The sequence below is a fragment of the Hetaerina americana genome, unplaced genomic scaffold (genome assembly GCF_022747635.1).
Source record: "Hetaerina americana unplaced genomic scaffold, ioHetAmer1.1.p SCAF_1, whole genome shotgun sequence".
NCBI lineage: Eukaryota > Metazoa > Arthropoda > Insecta > Odonata > Calopterygidae > Hetaerina > Hetaerina americana.
The window spans coordinates 74,642,944-74,669,566 of record NW_027286069.1 but is presented as its reverse complement, the minus strand read 5'-3'; the positions used below and the strand labels follow the sequence as shown (position 1 = coordinate 74,669,566).

At 35.0% G+C, this 26,623-nt stretch overlaps 2 protein-coding genes across 2 annotated transcripts in view; one reads left to right on the top strand and one right to left on the bottom strand.

Moving 5' to 3' along the window:
• Window positions 1-489, top strand: part of LOC139686298 (collagen alpha-1(V) chain-like) — a 43,008-nt gene extending 42,519 nt beyond the window's left edge. Inside the window, exon 29 of the mRNA XM_071583484.1 lies at window positions 65-489. Within this exon, the coding sequence (XP_071439585.1) occupies window positions 65-223 (159 nt within the window). The 3' untranslated portion in view covers window positions 224-489. The remainder of the gene's footprint in view (window positions 1-64) is intronic.
• Window positions 490-6,892: 6,403 nt separating this feature from the next.
• LOC139686102 (WD repeat-containing protein 46) lies at window positions 6,893-25,885 on the bottom strand. Its single transcript, XM_071583274.1, has 11 exons — window positions 25,406-25,885; window positions 25,122-25,247; window positions 21,277-21,405; window positions 19,801-20,087; window positions 17,450-17,586; window positions 16,223-16,339; window positions 14,127-14,274; window positions 10,495-10,589; window positions 9,196-9,291; window positions 8,614-8,718; window positions 6,893-8,491 (listed from the first exon to the last, which is right to left on the bottom strand). Exons 1-11 carry the CDS (start codon window positions 25,801-25,803, stop codon window positions 8,336-8,338), a joined length of 1,794 nt encoding a protein of 597 aa, XP_071439375.1. The 5' UTR covers window positions 25,804-25,885; the 3' UTR covers window positions 6,893-8,335.
• Window positions 25,886-26,623: the final 738 nt, after the last annotated feature.

Here is a 26,623-nt window from a genome sequence, read left to right as displayed (position 1 = left end):
CACATCAAAATAAAACATGAATATATTCTGAAAATTTACCTCATTGACTGATTCCTTCATTCAGGGTCGTCAAAGCAAGAGCAAGACAGTGATGGAAGTGAGGGTGATCTCCGCTGGACACCGGCCACTCTCGCGCCTGCCTGTCGTTGATTTCATGCCTGTAGACTATGGAGCACCACATCAAGCTTTTGGATTCGAAGTGGGCCCTGTATGCTTCAAGTGATTCAGAATTTATGGTGACGAAACTCCAAAGGTGTTTCATGGAACACGATGACAGCAGAGGATCAGAGACCATGCAGATGATCCTAGTTTGAAACCTGTTGGGAAGGAATTCTCCTTCAAAATTTGTTTCAAAGACAAGTTTCGAGGAAGTGATTGAATTCCATAGAAATCCTAAGAAACTTTTTGATGCCAAAAAATGAAATGTGTTCATTATTTATGAACTGAAATGTGCTAGAACATTAAAATAGCCAATTCTAGCCTATTGAACTTAACCGCACAGATTTCATCTTAGCCAATTTCCAAATTTTAATTTTGAAATCAAGTTCTAGAATCAGGAAGCTTTGTTGTCATAAAGTTATGCACCAAGGCAAATTTAAAGCTCCTAAGAATAGATACACTCATACTGAAATCAATGGTTCCAATGCAAAAAAATGTCTATAAAAATGTTTGCCTTCCCAAAAAAGTTTTTAGCCACCAAGGCCTTCATTCAAAGAGTTAATATTTTAAGGCTTATCAACCTCTGATATGTAAAAATGAAAGTCACTGTGATAAATGAATGACTCAATACCATAAACAGCCAGTCCACATACTTAGAAAACTGATTTTATTGTTAAATAATCAATTATTGTTTATCAGTGAAAAACCTGCACATGCAAATTATTTGGAAGCATTGATCAAAATTTACCACTGAAATTGGCACAAAGCAAGATTTAATATTGCTGCCAAATAGTAAAATCATATTTTTAAGAATTTGGGCTCGGCACTTAGGGCATTGAGCCACAAAAAGATACTATGACTGGTTTAATGGCTAAGAGACTTTTTACACTAAAATTCCCTGAAAAATTAAATTATAGTATTGTAAGACACAATTGTGAATTTGTTTGTATATTTATCATGGACTTTTCACTCTTACATGTGCATTACTTCATGCATCATCAAAATAAAACATTGAATAAATGAGAAATATCAAATTGAATTAAGAAATCCAAATTTTGCATGAAAGAATATAATTGCTTGCCTCCTTACATCTATGATCACAAGATGCTTAATTTAGGGCTACAAATAATTGGATTTAATGCTAGATAGTGTTTCCACAAATGTATTAGAGAAATCATTAATATTTAATTGACAGCATATATATCATCCATATCTATGAAATTGTGGTTTCATTAGAGTGAATTAACCTAGCACAATCAGTAAATGTAAATAAATCAAAATTATAGAAAACCTTCCATTTGCAAGGTTAAGGTACTCATTTATTGAGCCATCAAATAAAAATTTTCATGGATAAGAGATGACACCAATGCCTAACAAAATAATAAGGAGAATATTCAACAGCTGTGCCAAATACACAATAGGATTAATTTCTCAGCCAGTGCCATGAAATTGGCTGGTGCTGGGCCATTTCTGAAATTTAGGATGAAGGTACTTTTACCAACCATTCAAATGGGCTCTTATAATACCAGGGACCAACATTTATTAAAGATTCTGCAATCAATCCAAATGAAATCAGCAAATAATGCTAAGAATGATTAAGCCAATATTGTTAGAAATTAACTTAAATATATAAAACGTTCATAAAAATTGCTTAATACTAAGCTCAATGACGTGTAAAATTCACTCATCAGAGTCGGTCACCCAGCTTCTTTTCTTGTACCAACTTTGATTTCCCAAGAATAACTGGTACCCATAAAATCCACAGCTTGGTTGAATCTCGAGGGTGGCAGAGGCATCTTCCAGAATCGAACAATTTTATATCAAATAGCATACACATAATTTGTAATACAGATTCAGTTTTTTTATCATATATTACCAAATGTGTGCACATGGAAATTTTATATGGGTGGCGAAAATTTGTCATGTATGGCATGATAGAGAGGACACAGAGAAGGTCAAAAAATTAGTTTACATGCAATCATTGGATGTAGTATGTATTGTGTAGCTCCTATAGGAGAATACTAATGGACAAAGATGATTCTCCATAATTATGTCATAACAAACCTACATTCATTTTATTATTATTTCATCTCATTCTTTTACAATGGTATGAAAAATTCTATCTGTTTTATAAACATTGGGTGTCCCACAGACACGACAAATCAGAAACAGGATGCATTGCCCCCATTACCTCAGGGAAGTGAGAAAGGGAAGAAAAGAGGGTTGGAGGAGGTAGAAAGGCTGGGTGAAAGAAGAGAGAAATGAAAAGGAATCAATAAATGAAAGCCATGCTAATGAAATGGCCAACCCACAGAAAAGTAGGGCCAAACCCTGAAAAAGAGTAGGTACCACAGATCCATGCCCTCATGTGGCAAGTTGGTTAACATAGGCAGGATTTGATCTTTCAATATAATGCTGTGGTAAGTTCTCATAATTTCTGACATTAAGATGAAGTGACTTGATGCTAATTCCTGCTGGGAAACTTACTGAGAGAAATTTCCAATGAAGATAACCTATACATTCAAGTACATTAAAAGAATGGGGATAAAACTAAGAACAAGAAAAAAAGGTAATATGTTGCAAAACTGTTTATTTTAAAATAATTTTAAAAAGATATTCAATCCATATTATACTACAAAATTTGGTATGGATCAGTTATTTAATTTTAAAAGACCAGCCATCTTAGGCATTGCCACATCTCTGAGAATCCTGGCTCCTCCACTTTTGCATGGGTAATCCAACCCAAAGTCATTGCCATCTCACAAAGTTGGGATGGGATACAAGATTTAACGGAGTGCATAACTTCACACCATTTGAGCATCTCAGGAGTGAAAAAAGAACTACCCTCCCCTATATAATGCACCCATGTATTTCTGAATCTTACTTTACACTGCTTTCTTCATGGGGTCTGGGAAGGACTTTTAACAGGATATTTTAACGAATTTGCAGATTCTGATCCTGTGAAATTATACTTTTTAATTCATTTTCAAGCAGTATCTTAGTTACATCCCTAGCCCTACTCATCACCTTCAGTTGGCTAACAACTAAACTGGCTGGCATTCTTCCTTGCCCAGTGTTTCTATCCCAAGTGAGCCTGAAGGAATCAATGTGTACTAGCATTTTACAAGTACTTAAACTGAAAGGGACTTGCAGGGTAAAATTTGAGAACCGCTACCTTAAGGTAGGCTTGGTATCTTCCCTCAGACCATGGGCTGAAAGATTAAAAAATTATGAGCCTTACCTTTCCATTTTGAACTGGGTGTTAACAGGAGAAAATTATTTATTCGAGAGAACAGCAGATGTTAAAATTTGAAGGTTGAACTTCATAGAATTTCTCCTGAATTACTACAGTAGGGATCATATATTTACAGTCTCAACGTAAGTGCACTAAGACAGGCAATATTCTATCAAGCAAATATCTAGCATACTCTTTTAATGAACTTGAAAAGCTAATTCAAGATTTAAGCACTTCCACTTAGGAACCTCTTTTTAGAGAATTTCTTTTCAGAACAAAATCCTTCATATTAATCATCCCTTGTGTAAAAATAATGCAGAATTTCTGATGGCATCTTTTAGCTGCAAGGAGTTGGCTCATTCCAATCAGTTACCATAGCTGTACAATTCATTAGGGACATAACTGTGTATTGCAGGCAGATTGGGTCAAATGAAAGAAACAAACCTGGAACATTGGTGGTGATCGTGGATGGTTGGTTATTGATCAGTTTGCACAAAACTATATCTCCTGTCCCACTACTGTTATATATTTTTAATAGACTTCTCCCTTTTACTCTTCAATTTCTTTTTTACACATTTTGTGAACTTTCTTTTTTGGGAAGACAATGCACATCATCTAATCATGGCAAGAATTATCCACCACAGCCATCATTAGAGAGGTCACCATTGCCAATGTTCTCTTCCTCCTCCTTTACTATAAAGTGTAGCTTATCCAAAGTAACAGTCGTTTCTTTGCTGTATTATGTTCCTGTAAAAGGAAATAAGTAAAAAACTAGCATATACCATTACTGAAAGTGTGAATTATTCAAGCATTACTAAATGTGAATTATTCAAGCATTACTAAATGTGCATTATTCAAGTATCTCAAATGACTATTTTTAATACCTGCTTCTGCTTTATCGCTGAAGCCTTGGTAAATTCCATTTCTTTTTTCTTATAATCTCATCTTGCAGGGGTAACAATACCAGATATCTGGCTTAAAAAGTTTTATATTATTCCCCATATACTCAGAAAATTTTCCAGAGGGTTAATTCATCTCAAAAATATGTAAAATTAATACTTCGTGCAATTGGCCGACCCCGGTGACGGATGTCCTCATCTGCCATTCCAAGATTCGATTCCCACCTGGGTGGGTTTTCCTCCTCCTAGGGCTTAGGTGCTTGTAAATGTGACCATTGTTAATAGCCCAATGTAAAGGCCAAAATGTTGTTTTTGGACTAACGCTAAATAAATGAAGTCTCCATCATCCATACCATTCTCAGAGCTATCCGATCCTCTGTTTATATTGTGTTAGTATTTCATCTGATAGTTTATTTATACAAAAGAATTTTCACAAAATGGGATAAAGGAATCACTTCTAGAGCACCATCTTCCACATATCACACAACAGCAAAGCAAAATGATATCCATTAAAGGAAAATGTTAACAATTCATATAAATGGAAAGAAAAATTGAAACATGCTTATTATACTTAATGTTTTAATTTCGAGACCTGGGTTCAAAGTATAGTATCGTCTTTTTGTATATTTTCAAACTTTACCTTCAAATACATTATAGTCACGAGACCAAGTTATGGGGGAGAAAGGAGGCATTTGGAACTTGAGGGGTGGGTTCAGGGGAAAACATTTAAACATTATACAAAAATGGAAAAACATATTGAGTACTTTACACTACATTCTCCTTAAGAAAAAGTTCAACTGTGGTTACATTCTCAACTAATGACAGCCTTCCTGGGAATAGGGGCTTAAGATTGTGGGAGGAAATTATAAAATTAACAGTTAAAGGAAACCAGAGAGTGTGGGGGAGGAGGGTTGGAAGCAAACAAATGTGAAAACCTCATATACCTATTTATTCCAATCGTGTTCATTAATAACGTAGGTGTTGTAGGGGAATGGGAGGGAAGTATTGGCTCATTAGCCAATTTTACTTTATTCCTGGAATGCTGGGAGATATGGGACATGGTTGACAACATAAAATGCTGTCTACCTTGTCCCCGATCAACAATCAGAAAAAAATGTCGCAGACTCCCATTCTTCCAGACAGTCCCTCAATCCTGAAAGTTATTTTTAAAAGCTGAAGACCATTCTTCCCACTCAAAAGAGTGGCATTTATTCACTCCATTGGGAGAATTGCCCAATCCAATACTTTGGAAGGACAGAGAGAAGTGTCAATTTTGGTGTGAAAGAACAAAAAAAGTGCTATGAGATAAAGGTGTATTACATGTCTGCCAAGCATCTCCTAGATAGAAACCATCAAAGTTAATTTGTGTCAGATATCCTCCACTTGGAAGACAACACAGGAGATGGCAGAGATTGTCCAGCATACTAGGAATAACGTGCAGTTCTATTCCCCCTTGTCCTCCATTCCACTAAAACACCTATGTTATTAGTGAACACAATAACAATAAATAGGTATTTGAGGTTTCCACTGTTTTCTTCCTCGCAGTCTCGGTTTCCTTTATCTGGTCATTTTATAATATCCTTCCACCACCTTTAGCCCCTCTTCCCACAAAGGCTGTGCCATTAGTTGAGAATGTAGCCACAGAGTAACTTTTTCAAGAGGACAATGGAATATGTTTTCCCAGTTTTATGTAATAAGCATACCTTTTTCCTCTGAACCCGTCCCCATCCAGTTCCAAAACGTTCCCTTTCGCCTCTATAACTTTGCCTCAAGACCAAAATGTACATATTTGAAGGTAAGGTTTGAAAATGTATCCAAAGATGACACTATGCATTGACACCCAGATCGTAAGAATAAAGCTAAGTTGAATCAACAAAGTTGAAATTTTTCTTACAGTAATTGATAATTTCCACGAAGTCAACCCTGAAAATGTGTAATGCTTCACTACTAATGATAACTCTAAACTGTAATAACTACTACTTTTGTACAGATGAAATTGGAGTCGATTGAGGCAAAAATTAAAATGTTTGGAGAATTTCTGTTTTTTAGTAAGAATTTTGTCACAACCTACTGAATTACCATGGTTAATTTGTAAATTTTAAAATCAGATATATTGTAAAATAAAATGAAGAGGGTTGAAGAAATTAAATAAAATCAAACAACCAGAAATATAACTGAAATTTCACGCATGATGGGCAAACTGTAAATGTTGCTATTGGGCTAAGTAAATAGTTTGCAATTGATCACTTTGACTAGACCAATCAATTTCACTGCCAACCTGATGTAGGTTTACAAAAAGCGATTTTGACATCCCTTCTGTGAAAGAGAAACTTTTATAATAAACAAATGTGTTGCAGCGAAGAGCTTCTTTCTAATTATTTTATGATGAATATCCCATATTAACTCAGGACTTCAGCATATTTGGCCATTAGAAACACAGCAAGGTAGATAAAGTTAAAAATATATAACAATACAAAAAAATTTATCGATGTTACAATCATAGCAAACCGCTACAAAAAAGATTCATAATTCAATAATTAATTACATATAAAACATATTGATACATAATTCAATTCTATTTGAACATTTTAATCTCCATTACAGATTTTTTCTCTGGAATCAAATCCTCCAACAATAATTATTAATTTTTAACTTCCAGTACATTGCTGTGAGACCTGCAAGTTCTTCTGTTACAATACTTGTCGTTGGTCCTTGAATTTTCACCAGCTTTCCAGCTAGCAACTTCAGGTTGAAGGGTCTCCTCAACCTAAAAATGCTAGCAAGACACTGTTACACCAGAAACTGGTTTAACTGTTGATCGCAATTACAACAAATACAATGAAACCAAAGGTCATGCAATCTTTGCTTGCAACGGTTAGGAGATTTAACACCACTCAGAGGACACATATTGGGCGTGATAATATCAAAAGAGACGATAATTCACTTACTTTCATACTAAAGAAATTGTAAGGATCAACAATCACTTTAATTTTTTCAATTATGAAAAACAACACACCCAATTTAATGATGCAAACCACCAAGATTATCTCCCACGTCTGTTGTCCCTCTTTATGAGAGTGATTCCAGCTCCAATCAAAAATGCACTGAAAATTTTATTACTATGAAATATAACCAGAGCAGCAAAAACTGTGAAACTCCATTTTTGTAAACGATTCAAATGTCTGAAAAGGATTTCTACCCTATGAGCATAGAAATGACAAAAAATAAGCAGTAAACATTAATTTCAATTAACAGGAGAAGTTCACAAATTTTAAAAATAAAAATATTTTATTTGAAACAAATACTCACTTGTTAAGGCATTACCTGAGAGCATATGTTCATGATCTTTTGTAATAAAATACGACCAAGTGTATTCAACATTTTGTTTCATTGCAAAAGATTCATCCTACTAGCCATACCCAGAATAATTATTTAAAGCAAGAGAAATATATTGCATCCACTAATCCTCTTAGGCACTTCATTAGTGACTTTTTATCCTATTTTACCGATGACTACACCAATTCAATGAATACCAATGGGCCATGAAATTTCTGCAAGGATTAAAATAAAACCTGTTCAATGAAAAAAGATGCTTCATAAATTCCAATAAATCTGTATCAAGCATTTTACAAAGTTGCACAGTAATGAACATGAATTATTTCAAGCATCATTAAAACAGTAACCTTGGTGAAATCGCACCATGACACAGACATAACAGTTTAAGTATAATTGTTTTAGACAAAAATAGGCATGGCGTCACTTCACTTGAGTGCCCAATAGGCATGATTGAACACATCAGAGAGCCTCCTCATTATGTGGCATAACAATAATAATGATTTGGCACAACCCACCATGTTTTGTGACAGACCACTGATGATTTTGTCCATTATGTTTCTCTTTCCTCCAAAGTTTCACTCATTTGTAATGAGCAGACTTCTCACGATGATAACATTTTCAAGGAAGATCATCAACACAAATCCAGCATAACATGGGATCACAAATGCAGCCCAAATTCATGGGATGTGGATCAAATGATAAACATTTACTTTATTCTTGTTTTCTTCTTTGGTTTAAACCTGTCTAGAACATGGGCTGGCTTTGGCTCAGCCAACATTTCTTTACTTTCGTCTTTCACCTCTGCGCCCTCACCCTCATTTGGCAGGCTGCTTTCCAATTCCTTTACCTTTCTACGAAATTCCTGAAATTATATCATGAATATTGTAAATCACAGGTAATATAAACTCACAGGATTCTAACATGCACCAAATACTAGTGTAACAGACACCCTGGTAGAAGCATACTTGTGCATATCAAACTTACTTTATCACTCTGCTCTTGAAGTTTGCGCCGTACTTTTACAGCAGCACTAGGCCCACCTTTCCCCTTACGTTTCTGGTCCCACTCTACTTTTGGTGGTTTAATAAACTGCAGAGGAAATTATGAAAAAGAAATTGAGCAAATGAGATTTAAAACTTATTGAAAAATGAATATTTAAATTACTTGTTACAAATAGTCATGCCTTCAATTGCAATGATGACCTTGATTATTTACCAATAAGACCATATATGTATACCATTCAATTTAAATATAACAACACACTTTCAATAGTTTTTCAAAAATTAGGAAAATGACTGAAAGACAAATGATATTTCATTTTACCTAGCTCAACATATGTAGCTGTAAATGAGAAATCATGAATTAACAAAAACACGACTATCCATGCATGATCAAGTCCCAATCAAAATACAAGCAAATTTCAAATGCCTGAATTTCCTTCGATTGGCATCTCTTCTTGTAATAAAATCTTTAAAATTTTCCAATTCAAAACAGGCACAATTAATTGCTTTAAACACTGAAAGAACACAAATGAAGTCAGATATCATATAAATATATCATACTCACCTTCAGCTTCTGTCTAGCTTCCAACTTTTCTTTGAGAGATGGCATATCCACTTCTTTGATGGCATCAGTATTAAGTGTAATAAGCTCTGGCTGAATCTATAGATAAAATGGAATTGTTAATTCATAAAACTGTAGTATGAACTGCAAAACTTCATTTACTCTAACACTCCCTAGAATGAGCGAACCAAAGAATTATTCTAGGAGAAAAACTTTCCTAGAATGAACCTCACTAACTTATAAAAATCCAACACAATATTAAAAACTAACTATATAAAACTCTTTGACTCTAGTCTCAACTAGCTTTCAACCTCCAAGTAACACTCGTGACAAAAAAATCACAGAAAAAAGCTAATGCTACAGGATTATTATCAAAAGAGAAAGCAAATGCATCGATGTGGGCAAAATATAAAATTCTTATAATTTTTGAAGAACACTGACAAAAATATGAAAGGTTGAAAGAAAATGCTGACTCAATAGTTTTCTTCTGAGAATAATAATGCAAGAGAAATTTGGCACAGAGGCAGACCAAACCCATTGGTCCACTTCAATTGAAGCAAGAATAGAAAATAACTGAAAAAAAGATCTAACTTCAATATCTGACCCTAAAATACTTAGACCAATGGAAGACCACGGCTTAGGCCACTGGAAGTCAACAATTCAAAAATTCACACCTACTGATCTGCATTCATTTTCACACATTTTTTATAAACACTTACAGCAATAAGTGCTTTCCTCCTACATAGAGCAAAAAAATTAAATTGCCAACTTGCCATGCCCAATTGTTTAGTATTTTAAAGGACCTATGAAATGATATCAGAATTTTGCAGGTCAATTACATAACTGCAGGTATGTTTTTATTTTTTACTTCCAAACCTGGACATGTTGACTTACTATTCTTTTCAATCCCTTGAATGTCAAAATAACAAGGTTTTACTGCTTCACCTCCATGTGCATCTGCTTTACCATGAATTTCACATTGTCAACCTTTCTGATTTATTAGGTAAATAAGAGCATGCTGATTGAAAATTTCTTCGTCAGACTTCTTATTTGTTCATTTAGAATTGTTTGATATTTGATGCACAATTTGCTTCATTGAAAATAAATACTGCTTTTTACACATGTAATTTACATATACTACACCCATACTAACTGCATTGATATCCATTAAAAACATCAAAAAACATTGTTCTTATTTGCAAAGAAGATAATTTTATGATCCCCCAGTAGCCATTTAATTTTAATTCATCATTTGCAAGAGTCACTCAAGCCCACATTCAAATGAATAAAAATTATTCCCACCTTCTCCAGCAATGCTTTGACTTCAGCTTCTCTTCTTTGCTGTTTACTCTGGAATGGATTGCACTCCAGGGCATCAAAGTTGGCTTCACCACTCCCTAAAAAGTGTCATTATTAAAATTTAGTTCCAGTATTAGCTTAGGTTGCAAAGGAAAAGAAGCGTACAATCAAAATGAAATGTGTTACAAAACGTTTTTTATATTTTCCAAGTAATATATTTCAGTTTCTCACAGGAAAAGATAGCTATTATATAATATTAGACATGTACACATAAACATATCAAACTACAGTAGAACCCCTTATTTACACTTTTCTAGGGATCTCAGAAAAAGAGAATTCTCACTTTTACATGCTTAGTTACTGTAGGAAAAATAAAAATAACAAACATACATGAATTGAAAGAGAGCAAGATTATTACAGGGGTCATTCAATAATTCCCTAGAAATTCCAAGATGTGCTGCTCATAGTATTGTAAAAGGTTTATTAAGCCTCATCTCTCACTTGATTGGTGTTTAATTTCAGCAATATCCATCATGTGGTTCCATTTTCATAGTCAACTAAAGCATCAAACTTTTGTTCATTAAGAAAAATGAAAAAAATTGCATTCATGTAGTAATTTAACACTTGGATTGATTGATACTGAAAGAGATCAAAGCTGAGTTGGGTGAAGCAACACCAAAGCAGCAACAGCAAAGTGATGGCAAACATGCTCATTTATTTTAGACTGTTTACAATTGAGCAAATGCATTTAAAGGTGGCTGTACAACCTCAAATAATAAAAGTTGTTCAGGGCATTTAGTGGAAGTGACTTCTTCTAAAATTATTGAAAAAATCCACAATATGGTTTTGAATGATCAAGGAATCAAAGTTCATGACATATTTGAGGCCACAGGCATAACACAAGATACAGTATTTTCAATTTTGCAAGAAAAATTGACATTAAAAAATCTCAGCAAGATCAATGCCATGATGGCTTAGAGCGAAGAATAAATGCAATGGTGTTGTCACTCTGGATGCTGGTTTGGCACTTTTCTGTCGCAATTCTGAAAGAGCTTCTGCAAAAATTGATAACTGTGAATATAACATGGATACAGAACAACTCTCCACAGACAAAGGAACAGTTGAAACAGTGGGTTTCTAAAGAGGAAGGAATCTATCTCCGAGGAAGACAAAGATGGTGAAATTGGCAGACATGGTGATTGACATGGTTTTTTTGGATGGACGCATCATCTGCAGCAATTACTTGTAAGAAGGGCAAACGCTAAAGAGAGCATTATGCACCATCATTGTACTAATTGAGGGAAAGAAATCAAGAAAAAACCTCATTTGCCAAGAAAAATATTCTCTTCCATGAAGACAATGTAATGGTGCACACTGGTGGAGTTTAATGACAAAAATTTTGGAATTCACATTCCAATTACATACTAAAATATACAGCATATTTTGCCCCCAGTGGTCATAAAAGTGATGTACATCAACTTGGGACTGAAAACATTGGCAAGAGAAAGGTGTGTGGGCAGTGGGTGCCACTAGTGTTCTCGGACGAAGAAAAAGAAACTCGCACAGGGCTCTGCCAAGAGCTTCTTGACCCTGCCTCAACCAGCCTACAGTCCTGATGTTGCCCTACCAGACTTCTTCCACTTCCTCTGCCTCAAATCCATGCTGAAAGGATGCCATCATGGCTGGCTAGGTGGATGCATTATAACAGACCGTCAAAGCTCCCTGGGATAGTCAGGGAGCTTTGCAGCATTCTGGGCACCACCTTCCAGAAGGCATACGAGGTGTGGAAAACCTACTGGCGGCAGTGTGTGGATGCACCAAGGTGCTAATTTGAAGAATTTTGAGTGAATGTATCAATTCTGGCAAAATTTCATTTATTTTTTCTATTCCAACCACAATCATTCACAGATATGAATCGCTGCACAATCATCCTTTGATAATGCACCTTAAATGAGTGAATAATCATACCTAAATCAGCGGTTGGAGCTCACTAGTATTTGCAGAAAAAATTGTAATTGTACATTTTTCAAGTGTACAATGAGTGAATGGGCTGGACACTGATCAATAAACAGCACAAATTCTTGAAGATAATAAAATACTTTTTGACTTATTGCAGATTTGATGCAAAAGTTTCAATACTTTTTATTACTCAGGAGCCCATCACTGTTATAACTCTGGTGTCAAGGCAGCACATATGATTCCAGTTGTCAGTCACCATTTCTTGATTTTTTCACACTGCATCATGCTTGGGTAAGAAGTCATTTTCATTCCTCATTATTTCAAACTATGTGCATAATGAATAATCTCCCATGAATGATGCAGCTAACTCCTAGTAGCACAATATATTATTTCATAACATGAATCTTTTCCTGGCAGAATGAGAACACAAATTTCAGTAGTTTAAATTTCCATCAATAGTGGCCGTCAGTACTACCCTGGTGTGTTCAAACTCTTACCAAAAACAGTTCATAATACTGCTCTCTCACACCTTCTTTAAATGTAAAAAGTTTTTCCATAAAGACTGATCTACATGAGTAACTGTTTTAGAATGTGAAATTTTTTATTCTAGCACATAGAGATGAGATAGCGGGAGGAATGAAAATGTGTAAACATTGGGTTCCACACACATCAAAAAATAGGAAATATTATAAGACATGATAACTATGTGGTAAATAGTTAGAAAAATGTGAATTCCAATTACAAAAATAGAGGGTTTGTCTGTATGATCAATTCCATTTTACCATCTACTGACATTTCACAGGGGAGAATGTTTCAGAGCAACTCTAAGAGTAATACATAATTTAATAACTTGCTGTGCTTTGAAAAATCAAATTATGATAATGCAAAGAAATACACAAAATTTTTATCTAATTTGTACAAACTCAAAGATACTGCAGGAGATGCCACTATAGTAATAGCCAATGACCATTACAATTCAACAATTTTCAAAGTGTAAAAATCAATCCTAAACAAGGCAAAAGATTTCTGGACTTAAATTGTTACATTGCAATGCACATTACCAGACGACTCCATGTAAAAGTAACCGTTGCAGCATCAGCTGCACTTTCTTGGAATTTGTCAAAGGTAAAACACCCTTGGTTTAAAGTTCACTTTGATCACACGCAACGTGCACAACTATGAATAACTGAGATATTGATACATGGTATTTCATTATATTTCATTCCTTCCAAAGCCCCAAAAAATTTTAAGAGCAAGAGGACACCACCATGGTAGCTTAACTGGCTAAAGCACACGACTGGACATTGAGAGATACATGTTTGAATCCCAGCCAAGGTGAAAGACTTTTACACTTTGGAAATTGTAGCATAATAATGTACAGTTGGCATCTCAATAATAATCATCATACTTAGTGATAAGAAATAGATATAACTGGATGACACGTTAAAGGAAACATATTCCATAACTATCCGAAGTAACACAAGCACTGACATTTTATTCATTAATGCAACAATCTATAGTTAAAAGAATTCAGATGCAAAGAGAGTGAAGTCAGTGATGCACAAGAGAACCCCATTTTTCATCATATAATGCTAGGGAATTCAGTCGTTTTATTAAACTTAAGGGTCCATAATGACAAGGGAATTATAATAACACCAACAGAAAACACCACTTACCAGGAATTAGCAAACTCTGAAACCCACTCTCAGAGGTAACACCCAGAAAGTCTTCAAATGGACAAAATGCAATCTGAGACATTCCCCCATTGCATCTATGGCGCATGTATGGCTTTTCCACTGGTGTTCGAGTAGGATCATGATAAACCTTAAGAAATAGAAAAGCCGGTCAAATTTCTTTATGATGCTTCATCACATATTACATAACTATATTCGTGGATAGGAGGTATAACCAAAAAAACAATATAACTGTTACCAATTACGTACAAGGAATGTTCCAGTAATACTCGACCCAACAAAGAAAACAAAAATTTTGGAAATAAATGTATTTATTTTACAACATGATCTCCTTTCAGCTCTATACACTTTTCCCAGCGATGTTCTATAAGTTTGATACCCTTCTTATAATAAGAACTGTCTTGCTCCTCAAAATAGCCATTAACTGCCGACATCACTTCTTCACTGTTGGAAAATCTTAGACCACCGAGCCATTTTTTCAAGTTTGCGAACAGAAAATAATCTGAAGGGGCTAAATTTGGCAAATAGGGTGCATGAGGTAGCAATTCAAACTTTAATTCATAAATTTTGGCACTTAGCAACACTTTCTTATTAGCCAATTGTGGCCGCTTTTGCTAGATTTCTTCGCTCAAACATAGCAATAAGTTCATGTAATACTCGTCGTTGATATTTTTTCCTTTTTCAAGTTAGTCAATGAAAATTATCCCACATGCATCCCAAAAACCGATGCCATGACCTTGCCTGGAGATGAAACCGTCTTCCCTTCTTTGGAGACAGCCCTCCCATCTATATCCATTGTTTTGATTGTTCTTCTGTCTTGAGTGTAAATTATTGGACCCATGTTTCATCCATGGTTATGAAACAGCAAAAAAATTCCACTTTGTTGCTGTGAAACTTTGTTAAACACTCAATTGAAACATTTTCATGACACTGGTTTTGCTTGAGTGTGAGCAAATGTGGCAACCATCATGAATACAGCTTTCTCATGTCCAAATTTTCAGTTAATCAGTTAATATGCGATGTACTGCACTTTATGAAATGCCTACTATGTCTGCTAGCTCCTAAACTTTCAGTCAACGATCATCCAGTATCACTTTGTGGATTTTCTTCACCGTTTCTGGAGTCATCACTTCATTTGGTTGACCAATGCGATGCTCGTCTTGTCAGCTCATACAGCCACATTTAAACTTCGCTACTATGGGATGACATTCCCCAGATTACAATTTCATCAGAAGTTACAGGGTAAAACAAGGTATAATATAACATTTTTTGGACATCTAAAGTTGTAGTGTGTTTTAAAACTGATATCTGGTAGCCACTGAATTAATTTTCTTGCATACCTGGAAGATATGTTCATTTCACTTAAGATAATGGTAGACATGTAACCCTAAAAATTTTAAATTTTCTACCAACATATCACACATTTAACTTTTGAAAGCAAAATTGTCAGTTACCCATTTCCTTGAAGAAAACAACATTTTTTTACCATTGTTAAGGCCATCACTGTTACACCAGCTTTACACTGACTTCTTTATCCCCAGTTCACCATATTACTACCATAGTAATCAACATGAATAATGTTTGACAAATGAGGGTATAGCTCATGACAGCATAATGTGAAATTCACAAATCAGGGTAGAGTTCCTTTCCCTGGGCTAGCTGCTGTTTCCCAAGATCTGATACCAAAAAATGGCAAAGCTTGGGTGACTCAGAGGGTGCCTAGAGGTATCACCCTGAATTGAATCAGGGATCTTAAGTCAGTAGTCCAGGGCTTTACCCACTACTATGCTCTAGATGAGTATGTAGAGTACATATTTAAAAAAAACATTAATCCTATCCTGATAAAGGAGTTCCTAAATCACTGCAGTTTAATCTTATTGTACATACCTTAATTCATCCTATTACTATTTCTTAAGTGTCTATTATGATTGCATTGATAATTTTCAAACATTCTTTCAGAAACACATTCAATAAAAATAACTTATTTTATATATTTAATAAATAGTTTTCCTATCGAAGTGTTTTAAGTCATATAATAATTAACGTTTTGAACATTTAGTTATCTTACCCAATATTACCTCAATAATATTCCCAAATCCAGCAGCTAAAAGGCCTTTCTGGCTAAAGTTAAGATCTGCCGGGGCATATTTCAATTGATACCTATGGAGAGGAGCCAAATTTCTCAAATCCCAAATCTAAAACAAGAAAGGAATAAAAATATTAAACAAAATATAGACAGTGACATAGAAAGACAAAGAATAGCCAAGAGATTTTTTTATTCTATTTGTGTTTACATATTTTAAATTCTTCTTCAATGTTACAAGAGCAGGCCCCAAATTGGATTTTTCTTATGAAATTAATTACTAACTGAAAACGCATGTTGGTTTTAACATAGTTTTCAACCATAAACTAGTCATGTTTTTGACACTGTTATTATCAACACTTCTCGCCTGCCAACTGAGAGGCCATGGGTCCAATTCCCACTTACAGGTTTTCCTGCACCTAGGGCTTGTTTTTCATTGTCAATGTAATGTACAGGGGTGGCGTGGAAGAAGGGACTATGAAGTCACAATATCATCCCAAAAGAAAGACACTATATAAATAAAACAGTTTAGCAGCACTCAAGGAAGGAGTGTGGCTTGAAGGAATGGTCATGGAATTTGGGAGGAGGAATTAGGAACGGGGATGGGAGAAAGGCATGATACAGAGGAGTTACATAAGTTGAAATGGGCATCCACAAACTGAAGGGAGAAAATGTACTAAATAGTAAAGGTGCAATAGCACAATCATCATGGAGGGTGACAGGTCACAAAGTGTTGATTTATTTTGAATTCAAGTGAAATATAATTGCCTGACTTAGGTGTTTATGTATACATGTTGAAAAGATGCATTCAGGTCAAAAACACAAAAATGAAAGTATGCAATAGTCTTGCAATTTGCATCTTCCCTAATTCATTTAGTGGAAAAAAGGATATGTCTAAAACACCCTTATCTCTTCAAAGCAGTCTACCCGAGGTCAGGTGCTTACTGCAGTCCAAATAATTAGAAAGATCAATATTAAAATGACAACTGTGTACTCCTGTCTAGTTTGAATCAAATAAAATAAACAACCATAGCCTAAGGTTGTATACGTAAAAAGAAGTCAACAATTACTTTAAAATTAATGAAGCCTTTTGCTGATTTCTTTGTGAGGAAAAAATCTATGGCAAAACAAAAAACTAACTGCGAGCAAATTAGCCCAATTTAACTGAGATGAGTGAATAGTAAGATAATATATTTCCAACAAAAATATTTAGGACACTTACAGCCAGAGTCCGATCAGCAGCAGCAGTAGCCATGTAATTCCCATTCGGATGGACAGCAAGAGACTGCAGCGGGGCTTTATGGCAGAGCATAGAAACTAATGGGTCTCGACTGTTAGGACTCCACATTGTCACAATCCCTGGAAAAAACATTGTTCACACAAAGATTTTCCAAAATTGAATACTTGGCATTATTTATTAAACAGAATAACTTTAAGGATATTATGAAGATAAAATTCTCTACTAAAACAATAAGTATGGGACTTTCTACACAGTTCACACAAGTATAATTTATTTGTGGACTTTCCCCTTATTATGTTAACCTCTCTAACATAGCTAAATATGTGTGCCTATCACTTGATCCATTGTCTAGATACCCCCTTATAGCGTCTGTGGCTCAGAATCTCAGGAAGTAGGCATTTCTTTTCCTCAAATACTAAAAGAGGGATCACTGAGAAATGCATCAAATAATTGGGAAAACACTGTAATCAAATCCTTCAGTCACATTTATGGAAAACACAAAATGATTTACAGTGAAACGGCACTGGATGTTACTAGGAGGAACTTATTCATGCCATGGAATGAAATTTTACTAGTTAAATTAGTTTTATTCCATAAAATTACAATTGATACATTCTATATTAATTAACTGCCTTGATTTGTGGCAAATAATAATAATAGGCTTTATTGGGTTCACACGCACACAAAATGTATATTGGGTACCAAGCTGGGATTTAAATACATATTACATAAACACATCATTATGAATCATCATCACAAGTTATACAATCCCCACCTAAGAGGACATTAGGGAAAATTATGGGGCCAAATTGAACAAGCGAACAAACATTATATGTTTAACATGACAAACTGCTAGGTCTGACTAGCCATTCTTTGGATCCTTCACTTTCAAAAGAACTTCCCTAGGAGATAGAAATGGGGCTGTCACATCAGTTAGTTTTGGTACATGCTGCAACAACTCCATTTTTGCATAAATAACATAAGAATAATGAGACATTTTTGTAGTCTATTTAAGTATCAAAATTTAATTTTCCATATGGCCAGAACACTTTTAGAGAATATCAGAAAGGTCATCATTTATGGAAAATAAAAATTTACTACTTGGTTTCCAAAGCACTAAACACCCGCGACAAATGCTTCAATTCCCAATTTGGCTTTAAGCCATAACTCTTATACTTCAGTCAAGGTAGCATCTTACCCTCCTCATTATACATGCATATACATAAAACCCTTACTGTACTTATTAGGCAATTTACACCTAACTTCATACTCGGAAACTAAATATGCATTTTAAACTTTTACACCTTTGAGCATGATAATTTATAACCCTTATAATGAAGCAATGTTTAACATCTTTCTGTCAGATGAATGGAATTATGCTCTAACAATGTCTTATTTTAAGTCTTATATATCCAAATATACCTCCTCCAGGCTTACCAATTGCTTATTTATACTGCTGTGTCACATACAGTCCCAATTTGGTACCAGCAGATTATTTACTATTCTCAAAAGTGAAAGCCTCCCTCAAAGGACACCACCATGGGACCCTAAGCGTCACCAAAGAAGCTTGCAAGCATACCCTTAAGGAACTTCCAGAATCTATTGATAGAAATGAGCTCTTACGGCTAGTAATATATAATAAATGTGAAACTCCAATAGCCGTAAACAGTTAAAAACTGTTTACGGCTATTGGAGTTTCACATTTATTATATACTTCCAGAATCTGTCTACCAGAGAGCCTTTGAGTCATGGAAAAGCTAATGCCAAAAGTGTGTCAAGACTCAAGGGATGTACTTAGAAGAATTTAGAGGCATTGCAGTAATATGTGAAATAATCTATTTTTCATAACTTTTCCAGATACATGTTATACATTTCTTGTATGCCTACATTACTTTCTTCATTACTTCTCCCTGTCTTCATCATGCTTTCCAAAAAGATAATTCTTTCCTAGCTCTAATCTGTGTATCCAACATCCTCCCTTCTATTAGACTATCTATCTATCAATCCAACATCATCCCTTCTATCAGTATCCCACTTACTTTCAATATTTCCTCCACTCACTTTTTCTCCCCTCTTCAGACTTCCCTTCTCAATGTCCTCACTTCACCCACCAAAATTAAAATTTTGCCCTTGGTCTTCATCTCTGTTTAACTTATTCTTTCCATTTTTCCCCATACCCATATCTCACATCTCCAAATTCATTCAGATTTGAATGCAGAACCAAGGACTGTGGCTAGTAATTATACACTGCTTACTACACAATACTATAAAGCTATAATAACAAGACTATGAAATGAAAATTTATGAATGTTAAAAAATAAATATTTACATACCTTTACTGTGGCCTAAGCACATGAGTGCATTTTGAGGATTCTGAACCATAATATTCAGACGTCCTTTTAGGGCATTGAATTGAGTCACAATTTTCCCAACTGAAATATCCAGCCATGTTAGAAAGCCCAAATCACTACAAGAAGTTAACAGGAAATGAAAGGGTAGAAATTCAAGTCGAGTAATTCGATCCATCTTCTTCAGGCAATGGAGTTCAATACCCCTATTGTCATATATATATGTCCAGCCTCGTTGTGCAACAGCATACATTGTTTCCGTATGGAGCCATCTATGGAAAATATACATTGTCAATATACACAGGCATGCAATGCTCAACTAAGTACAACATACAGGTAAATGGCGATTGGTGTAAATAAAAGTGAAAACAAACATATATAATGGAGATTTTTCACAAGAGTAAAGCTAAATTTGTTTTCTCAATGATCAATCAGCATGCTAAAGAAAACTAAGAATGAAACAGTTTCTGGCGTCACTTGGTGGAAATTCTTCATATTGAAATTAAATTTAAAATACTTCGCCTTTCCACATAAACCACTTTTATTACTACCTAGGTTTCTTCGTTATGGTATGACCTGATGATGTTATACCATAACGAAACCTAGGTAGTAATAAAAGTGGTTTATGTGGAAAGGCGAAGTATTTTAAATTTAATTTCAATATGAACACTAAGAAATTTAAATTGTCCATTTCAAAATACTACTGAATGCATCTTTTCTTTACATTTTAAATGAAATAAAAATAATGAATTTTTCCCGAGCAATTGCATACCTATTGCTAATATACAACCAACCATCTTATAACTTATAATATAATGTAATCGTCTCCATTGTTATTCTTTCTTAATAGTCCGATGTAAAGGCCAGAGTGCTGTTTTCGGACTAAGGCTAAATAAATAAATAACTTGATAATTTTTTTTGTTAACACATCTCATAGATATAATTAAAAATCCATGCTTCCATCATTCCACGAATTAATTTACTTGATACCAGGATTTTAAAAAATAGCTTATTTCCAACTGAGTTCATGAATAATTAGCTTCAATGCATTATACAATTATTTCAAGCTGCCTATGAGGAATTTAACAGCTGCTTAAGGCATTAGCTCTAGATATTTAAAATTTATTTTGGAGCGGAAATTCCTTTACAATGCTTGGACCCTGACGGTAACCTGCATGATATGAAATGAGCAAAATAAATACTTAGGAGATATTTCTTCACTTTAGCAGTTAAATTGTGTTAGGTCTAATATGAGTGGGGGTCTTTTGACCATAAAGAGCCTGCTACATTTTTTCAGACTTGCACATTACAAGGCCATTTTGATTCCAAATGAAAATCCAAAAATCTAACCACAGTCAATTCTTGAATAATATTCTTCCAGTTGAGTCAATTAGCACATCCACAGACCCTATTACACTTCAAATAGGTATATGGTTATAAACTAATTATTATAAAAAATACCTGACATCATGGATGGATTCCATTACATTGATTTCACACAGCAGCTTTTTTGTAACCCAATCCATTGCAGCAAGATGCCCTTTACGGCTACCAAGAAGCAGGTAACGTCCATTTCGAGAGTAATTCATCCTAAAATACAATCAGTAGCATTACGCTAGTAGTAATACTTGTACAAGAGATTTATCAAATGCTAAAATTCTAGTTTACAAACTAATTCTGTTAAAATCAACGTGCAAAAAGTTCTATTGTTTCAGGCTTCACTTTGTGGAAGTATTTAATATCCATACTAAAAAGAAAGACTCGTACTTTTCCACAGATTTTATTATACGGTACTAAATTGTACCATATAATAAAATCTGTGGAAAAGTATGAGTCTTTCTTTTTAGTATGGATATGCAAAAAGTTGTTTGATGAGCAAATTAGAATTAAAATCTATTTGCATCCTCTAAGCTTGGTCTTTCAACTGATATACTGACAGGGCCAACTTTTAGGCCAGGCAACTAAGCATTTGTCTGGAAGTACAAGATCAGGATCAGAATGGAAGAGAACTATATGTTCCTAGGGCTGAGACTCATTTCAAGGACTTTCAGGCACAAAAACTGAACCAATTGAGGACCTGTTCACTAGGTTTAAGCCTCAGAGCTGACCTAAATTTTCAGAAATTACAGCCAATTAGTATATTTTACTAGTGTCACGCCTGCTTTTCATTCAAAGTGAGCAATACCAAACGACCAAACTGCATTCAGAATAAATAGTTCGTTCTTCATTAATATAGTCATGTACATGTCAATTAGGCATTGATTTAAATGAAAAACATTACCCTAGCCCTTTTGTAGACTATACATGGCTACTTGGAAGTCCAGGATCATGGTTACACAAACATTATTCAATTCAAATTGTTTCAAAAGGTCCATTGCCATATCAGTCAATGAGGTCTGCATTAATGGAAGCCAAGTTGGGAATAGGGAAAAATTGGGACAAATTCCAGATTGGTATCACTACCCCTACTTGTTCTGGAGCAGCATCTGCATACACTTGGGAGTTCTTCTGTGGCTCGCACTCAAAGCACTATTTGATTGAAAATTTTGGATTCCAAAAGTACCTGCCACCACTTGTTATATTGTTAAAATGCGCGTGCCACAAAAAACATAGCAAGCCTGATTACCCATCACACCCATGCCAGGTATCCCGCTGCTCAAGGGATATCTATTTGCTGCAAACGAGGGAATATGGGAATTAAGTTGATCACATGTTTTCTAGAACTTACAGTTAATTTCAGGGTTCCCATACCACTATCGATGATCACTCCTAGATAGTTGATTACTTTGAAGCTAACTAATTGCATTTGTGATTTCCTAGCAATTACTGTAATACCAAGGTTGGTATTTAACCAATCTACAATAGGATACATATAAAATCTACGTTAAGAATAAAACAGCCAATCGTCCAGATAACAAATGATTGTACCCGCAAACTTATCCTGCAAGAAAATTTTACAATCTTTGGCCCACCTTTGTTTGCAATATTGCTGGGCTCAATGGATGTCCCATAGGCCACCTAGTGAAGGCAAAGGTGTCCGAAACGTACTTAATCCCAATAATATCCCATGATGTAGGTTGATTGGAATTTTATAGAAAGCGAAGGTAAGGTCTAGCTAGACGATGAGCAAACAGTGACACAGCCAACTGCATTGGGGGGGTCCTATCCATCTCAGTTTATAGGGAAGGTAATATTTAGGAGAGACATTTGAGAACTGCAATAAAGGTGGAAAGGAGTAAAGGGACAGGGAGATTAAGGGAACCCAGTTTTCTTTTCCTCTATTCATAAAGGCAAGCAAGTTTGCATCTATAAAATGCACCCCCCTCAATTGGCACTAATTAAACATGAGCCAGCCCATATCAAACCAGTCCCTGAATATAACATGTAGCTTTCATATTCTCTTCAAATTCATCTCTTCACACTTATTTCTCATTTCATAAGATTTCATCAGCCAAGTTAAGAAAAACAGACTATAATCGATCATAAATCTTGGAATAGAAGGGCTGTGTCCAGTAAGTAAAGAAACAAAGGTCACTAATATAGGTAGTATTTTTTATGATAACAAAGTATAAGATGAGTTATAAGGGGAAAAAGCTTCTAAAAATTTATTTTACATGAATTTGAAAAGTTCAATGCATTTTTATCTTCAACAAATTAAATGAACAATGCTGCCCTTAAAAAGATAAAATCAGCAAAGAGCAAGATGCCCCTGGATAGACATGACGTGACAAAATAAAATTGAGGGGAGCAGTGGAATAAACTCTAGCTCCTGGTTTTGCCATGACACACAAATATATATGAATTCATGAAGCCTGAGATGGTGCATCATGCTGCTGATATACACGTAGTAGCAACAGATGGCAGCCAAGCTGACCACCACCTCTCCCAATGCAATGTATCAATATAAACATATGGTACAAAAAATTGTGTTTACCACTGAGGAAAGTGGAAAAATTAGAGAACAGGAATTTTTGAACGCAGTTGACTCGAGGCAATACTGCTGTAACCATACTTGTAGCAACATTAGTCATTTTATGGATATTTTGTTGGAGAAGGGTCTTTTTATGGAACTGGCCTGAAAATAGGTGATAAGTGACCTATGAGTCATAGTTAAGGACCATGCGGGAACTCTGGGACAAAGGTAATGAGGAAGTGTTTTCATCAAGGAATAACAGCATCCATCATCTGGAAGTAAAGTTTTCATTGGAATCTATGTAGAAGTACTTTTCTCATGCTAGCCAGTGAATTTAAAACAAAAGTTTATCGGCATTAATGCATTTCATAAACACTCCCTGCGTGTAGCTTTTCTGTCCAGTATAACCATGTATATTTGATAAAAATTTAAATAATTGAATTTTTCTAAAGTCCACCTGATGATATGTACCCCAGAGTAAGCTAATTATTGGAAGATTGTGGAACCCATGAAAGCTCATATTCAAAAGCCATCCCTATTCTACTAAATAAAATAGAAATAACATATAACAGCAAATTTACAAAATGATCTAATTTTTCTAGTCATCGTCTAGAAATATTAAATATGACACCAATCTAAAATCAACTGGTTCATAAAAAAAGCAATCTGTGATAACCTTTAATAGCTACAGTTCAAATAAGAGGAGCACATTTAGCATAAAATAACCTTGTATTTCAATGGAACAGAAACGTCGCTTAGCACCCAAAACTTTGAAAAAAGTTTAACATAGTTTAAGTATCTACATACGAATGTTTTCAGGAAATCTCAGTCGCGAGAACACACACAATAGGGGGAAAGAGTGATTTCACATGGAATGGCTCCAATAAAAAAGTCATCTAACCGATGGAGCTAATGGACGCATTTTTACAAATCACTGCCAGAGGTGTGTGGCTAAGGGAACCCTGCTCTAGGGCAAGCGTTCCTTGAAAACAGATAAACAATACACCCCAGATGCAACAATTACAAAATTATGGATGACAAAGCTGGCCGATAGGATATGGTTTCTTATAGCCTCATGGTAAGCATCTACACCGACAAATTTAAATCAATATTCCTTCACATAATTCACAAAAAAGGGCATGGCCAGCTTATCTGTGTCGCATATTAAAGTTATCCAGGAAAACCAACGATGCATTCCTAATATTCCCAACAGTTACGGGTGACATAGGATGAGCCTCAGGCTGTGATGTACGCTGCAATTCTTTTCATAATCAGAATTTACATACAAATCGAAGGAGGCCATTGGAATACAAAGAGGCAACTTGATATATACAATGCTTCGGCACATCTTATTAATCAAAAATAGAAAACAAGAAAGCAAAATTATTGATACCTGTAAGGTCCAAATTGATAAAGTTGAAGCTCAAAATGCTTGGCAGCGGCAGTTATGTCCACTTCTCGGACAATTTCACTTTGTAAAATATCGGCCGTATCTTCACCACCATTCGGGACCAAGTAGCTAAAAAGAAATTCACATTTATCAATTAAATATGGTGTTTATTCATGAGTTCTAGCACAATATAACATTAGAATACCGTTGTATCACCAATAGATAGTAAACAATGGAATTAAATCATCAAACATATAGCAGGCATAACACCAGCATATTATCCTTACCCACTTTCCTCAGTAAGTAACAACTCAGTACGAGCAGCCTGTTCAGTTGAGTACTCAATTAGAGCCTCCTTCCGTTCAAGACGCTTTTTATGCACTTTACCACGCACTCCTTTGGCGTCTACTTTTTCTCCTCTAGCGTATCGCAAAATCTTCTCTTCGGGTAAAGAAACCCTGGTCGATGAATGTACGTTTCTGCCACCTCTAACTCGACGTGGTTTCAAATTGGCTACAACAACTTCTGGAGGGAATGAGATTTTATTTTTACCATCCCCTTCTTCGACACTCCTCGATTCAGCTTGCCTATGCTTAAAACTCTTTACATTCTTGGTTAACTTTCTCTTGACACCCACATCTTTCCCTTCTTCCTTGTCATCTGCTTTATGAAAATAGCGCTTCATTTTTGATTTAAAATTTCAAATTCGTTGAGAAAAACATTCATATTGTTACCACAAGCATTTCTCAAACAACTGCTAACCACGATTGAAACGTGCTCTCTGAAACAAAAGAATGGTGCAATTAGTGATGCGTTAAGCGCACGAAAATGTTCGCCATATGACAGAGCGGATTGCGCACGAAAGTGTGATACAGGAAAAGACATGCGAGTTTTGTTGTATTCTGTTTTTAAGACTTTCTCGTACCTAAAATGATAGATCAACTTTCGATGTTCAAGAACCTTTGGATTGATTGATCGAGGCCCAAGATTTTAAATAAAGTAATATACTATATCATTATTAATTGAAAACATATGGCATTTGGTCAAATGCTTGGAATTCCTCTGTTTTGAAACAAACCATAAAAATATCAGTGCCGTTGGATGGGAGCCAATAATAAAAATATGAGAAGAAAATAATTATAAAATTACTAAAAAGTGATGTTACTGTCTACATAAAATATTTTATCTGATTTACATTTTGCATTCCTGGCACTCATAATTAGTGAGAGTCTGGGTTGGCCCAGTTTCGCCCCTTTCCCAAACAAGAGCCATTTTTCCATCATGTAACCTTCTGGCTATCTCATTCAATAAGCCTGTCTCCCAACAGTACTGTAGTTTCTGAAATTGATCAAATGAATAGATGTAACATTTTTAAGCATTAAAATCTGAAAATTTGGCCTAATAATCTCTGATAAGTACTCGAGGGACTGGTAAAAACCAGATAATTGTGTTATTGTATCAAATCAGCCATATGAATTAAATGACAATGCTTGACATTGTTTTGA

Bases quoted from the DNA above. Each gene is read 5' to 3' on its own strand.
- LOC139686102 (XM_071583274.1), bottom strand. From the start codon at position 25,803: ATGAAGCGCTATTTTCATAAAGCAGATGACAAGGAAGAAGGGAAAGAT. The intron at 14,275-16,222 runs GTAATATTGGGT...CTATTTCTTAAG, and splicing joins GATTTGGGAATATTATTGAG to GTTTATCATGATCCTACTCG. The intron at 9,292-10,494 runs GTGGGAATAATT...TTTTATCTATAG, and splicing joins TCAAAGCATTGCTGGAGAAG to ATTCAGCCAGAGCTTATTAC.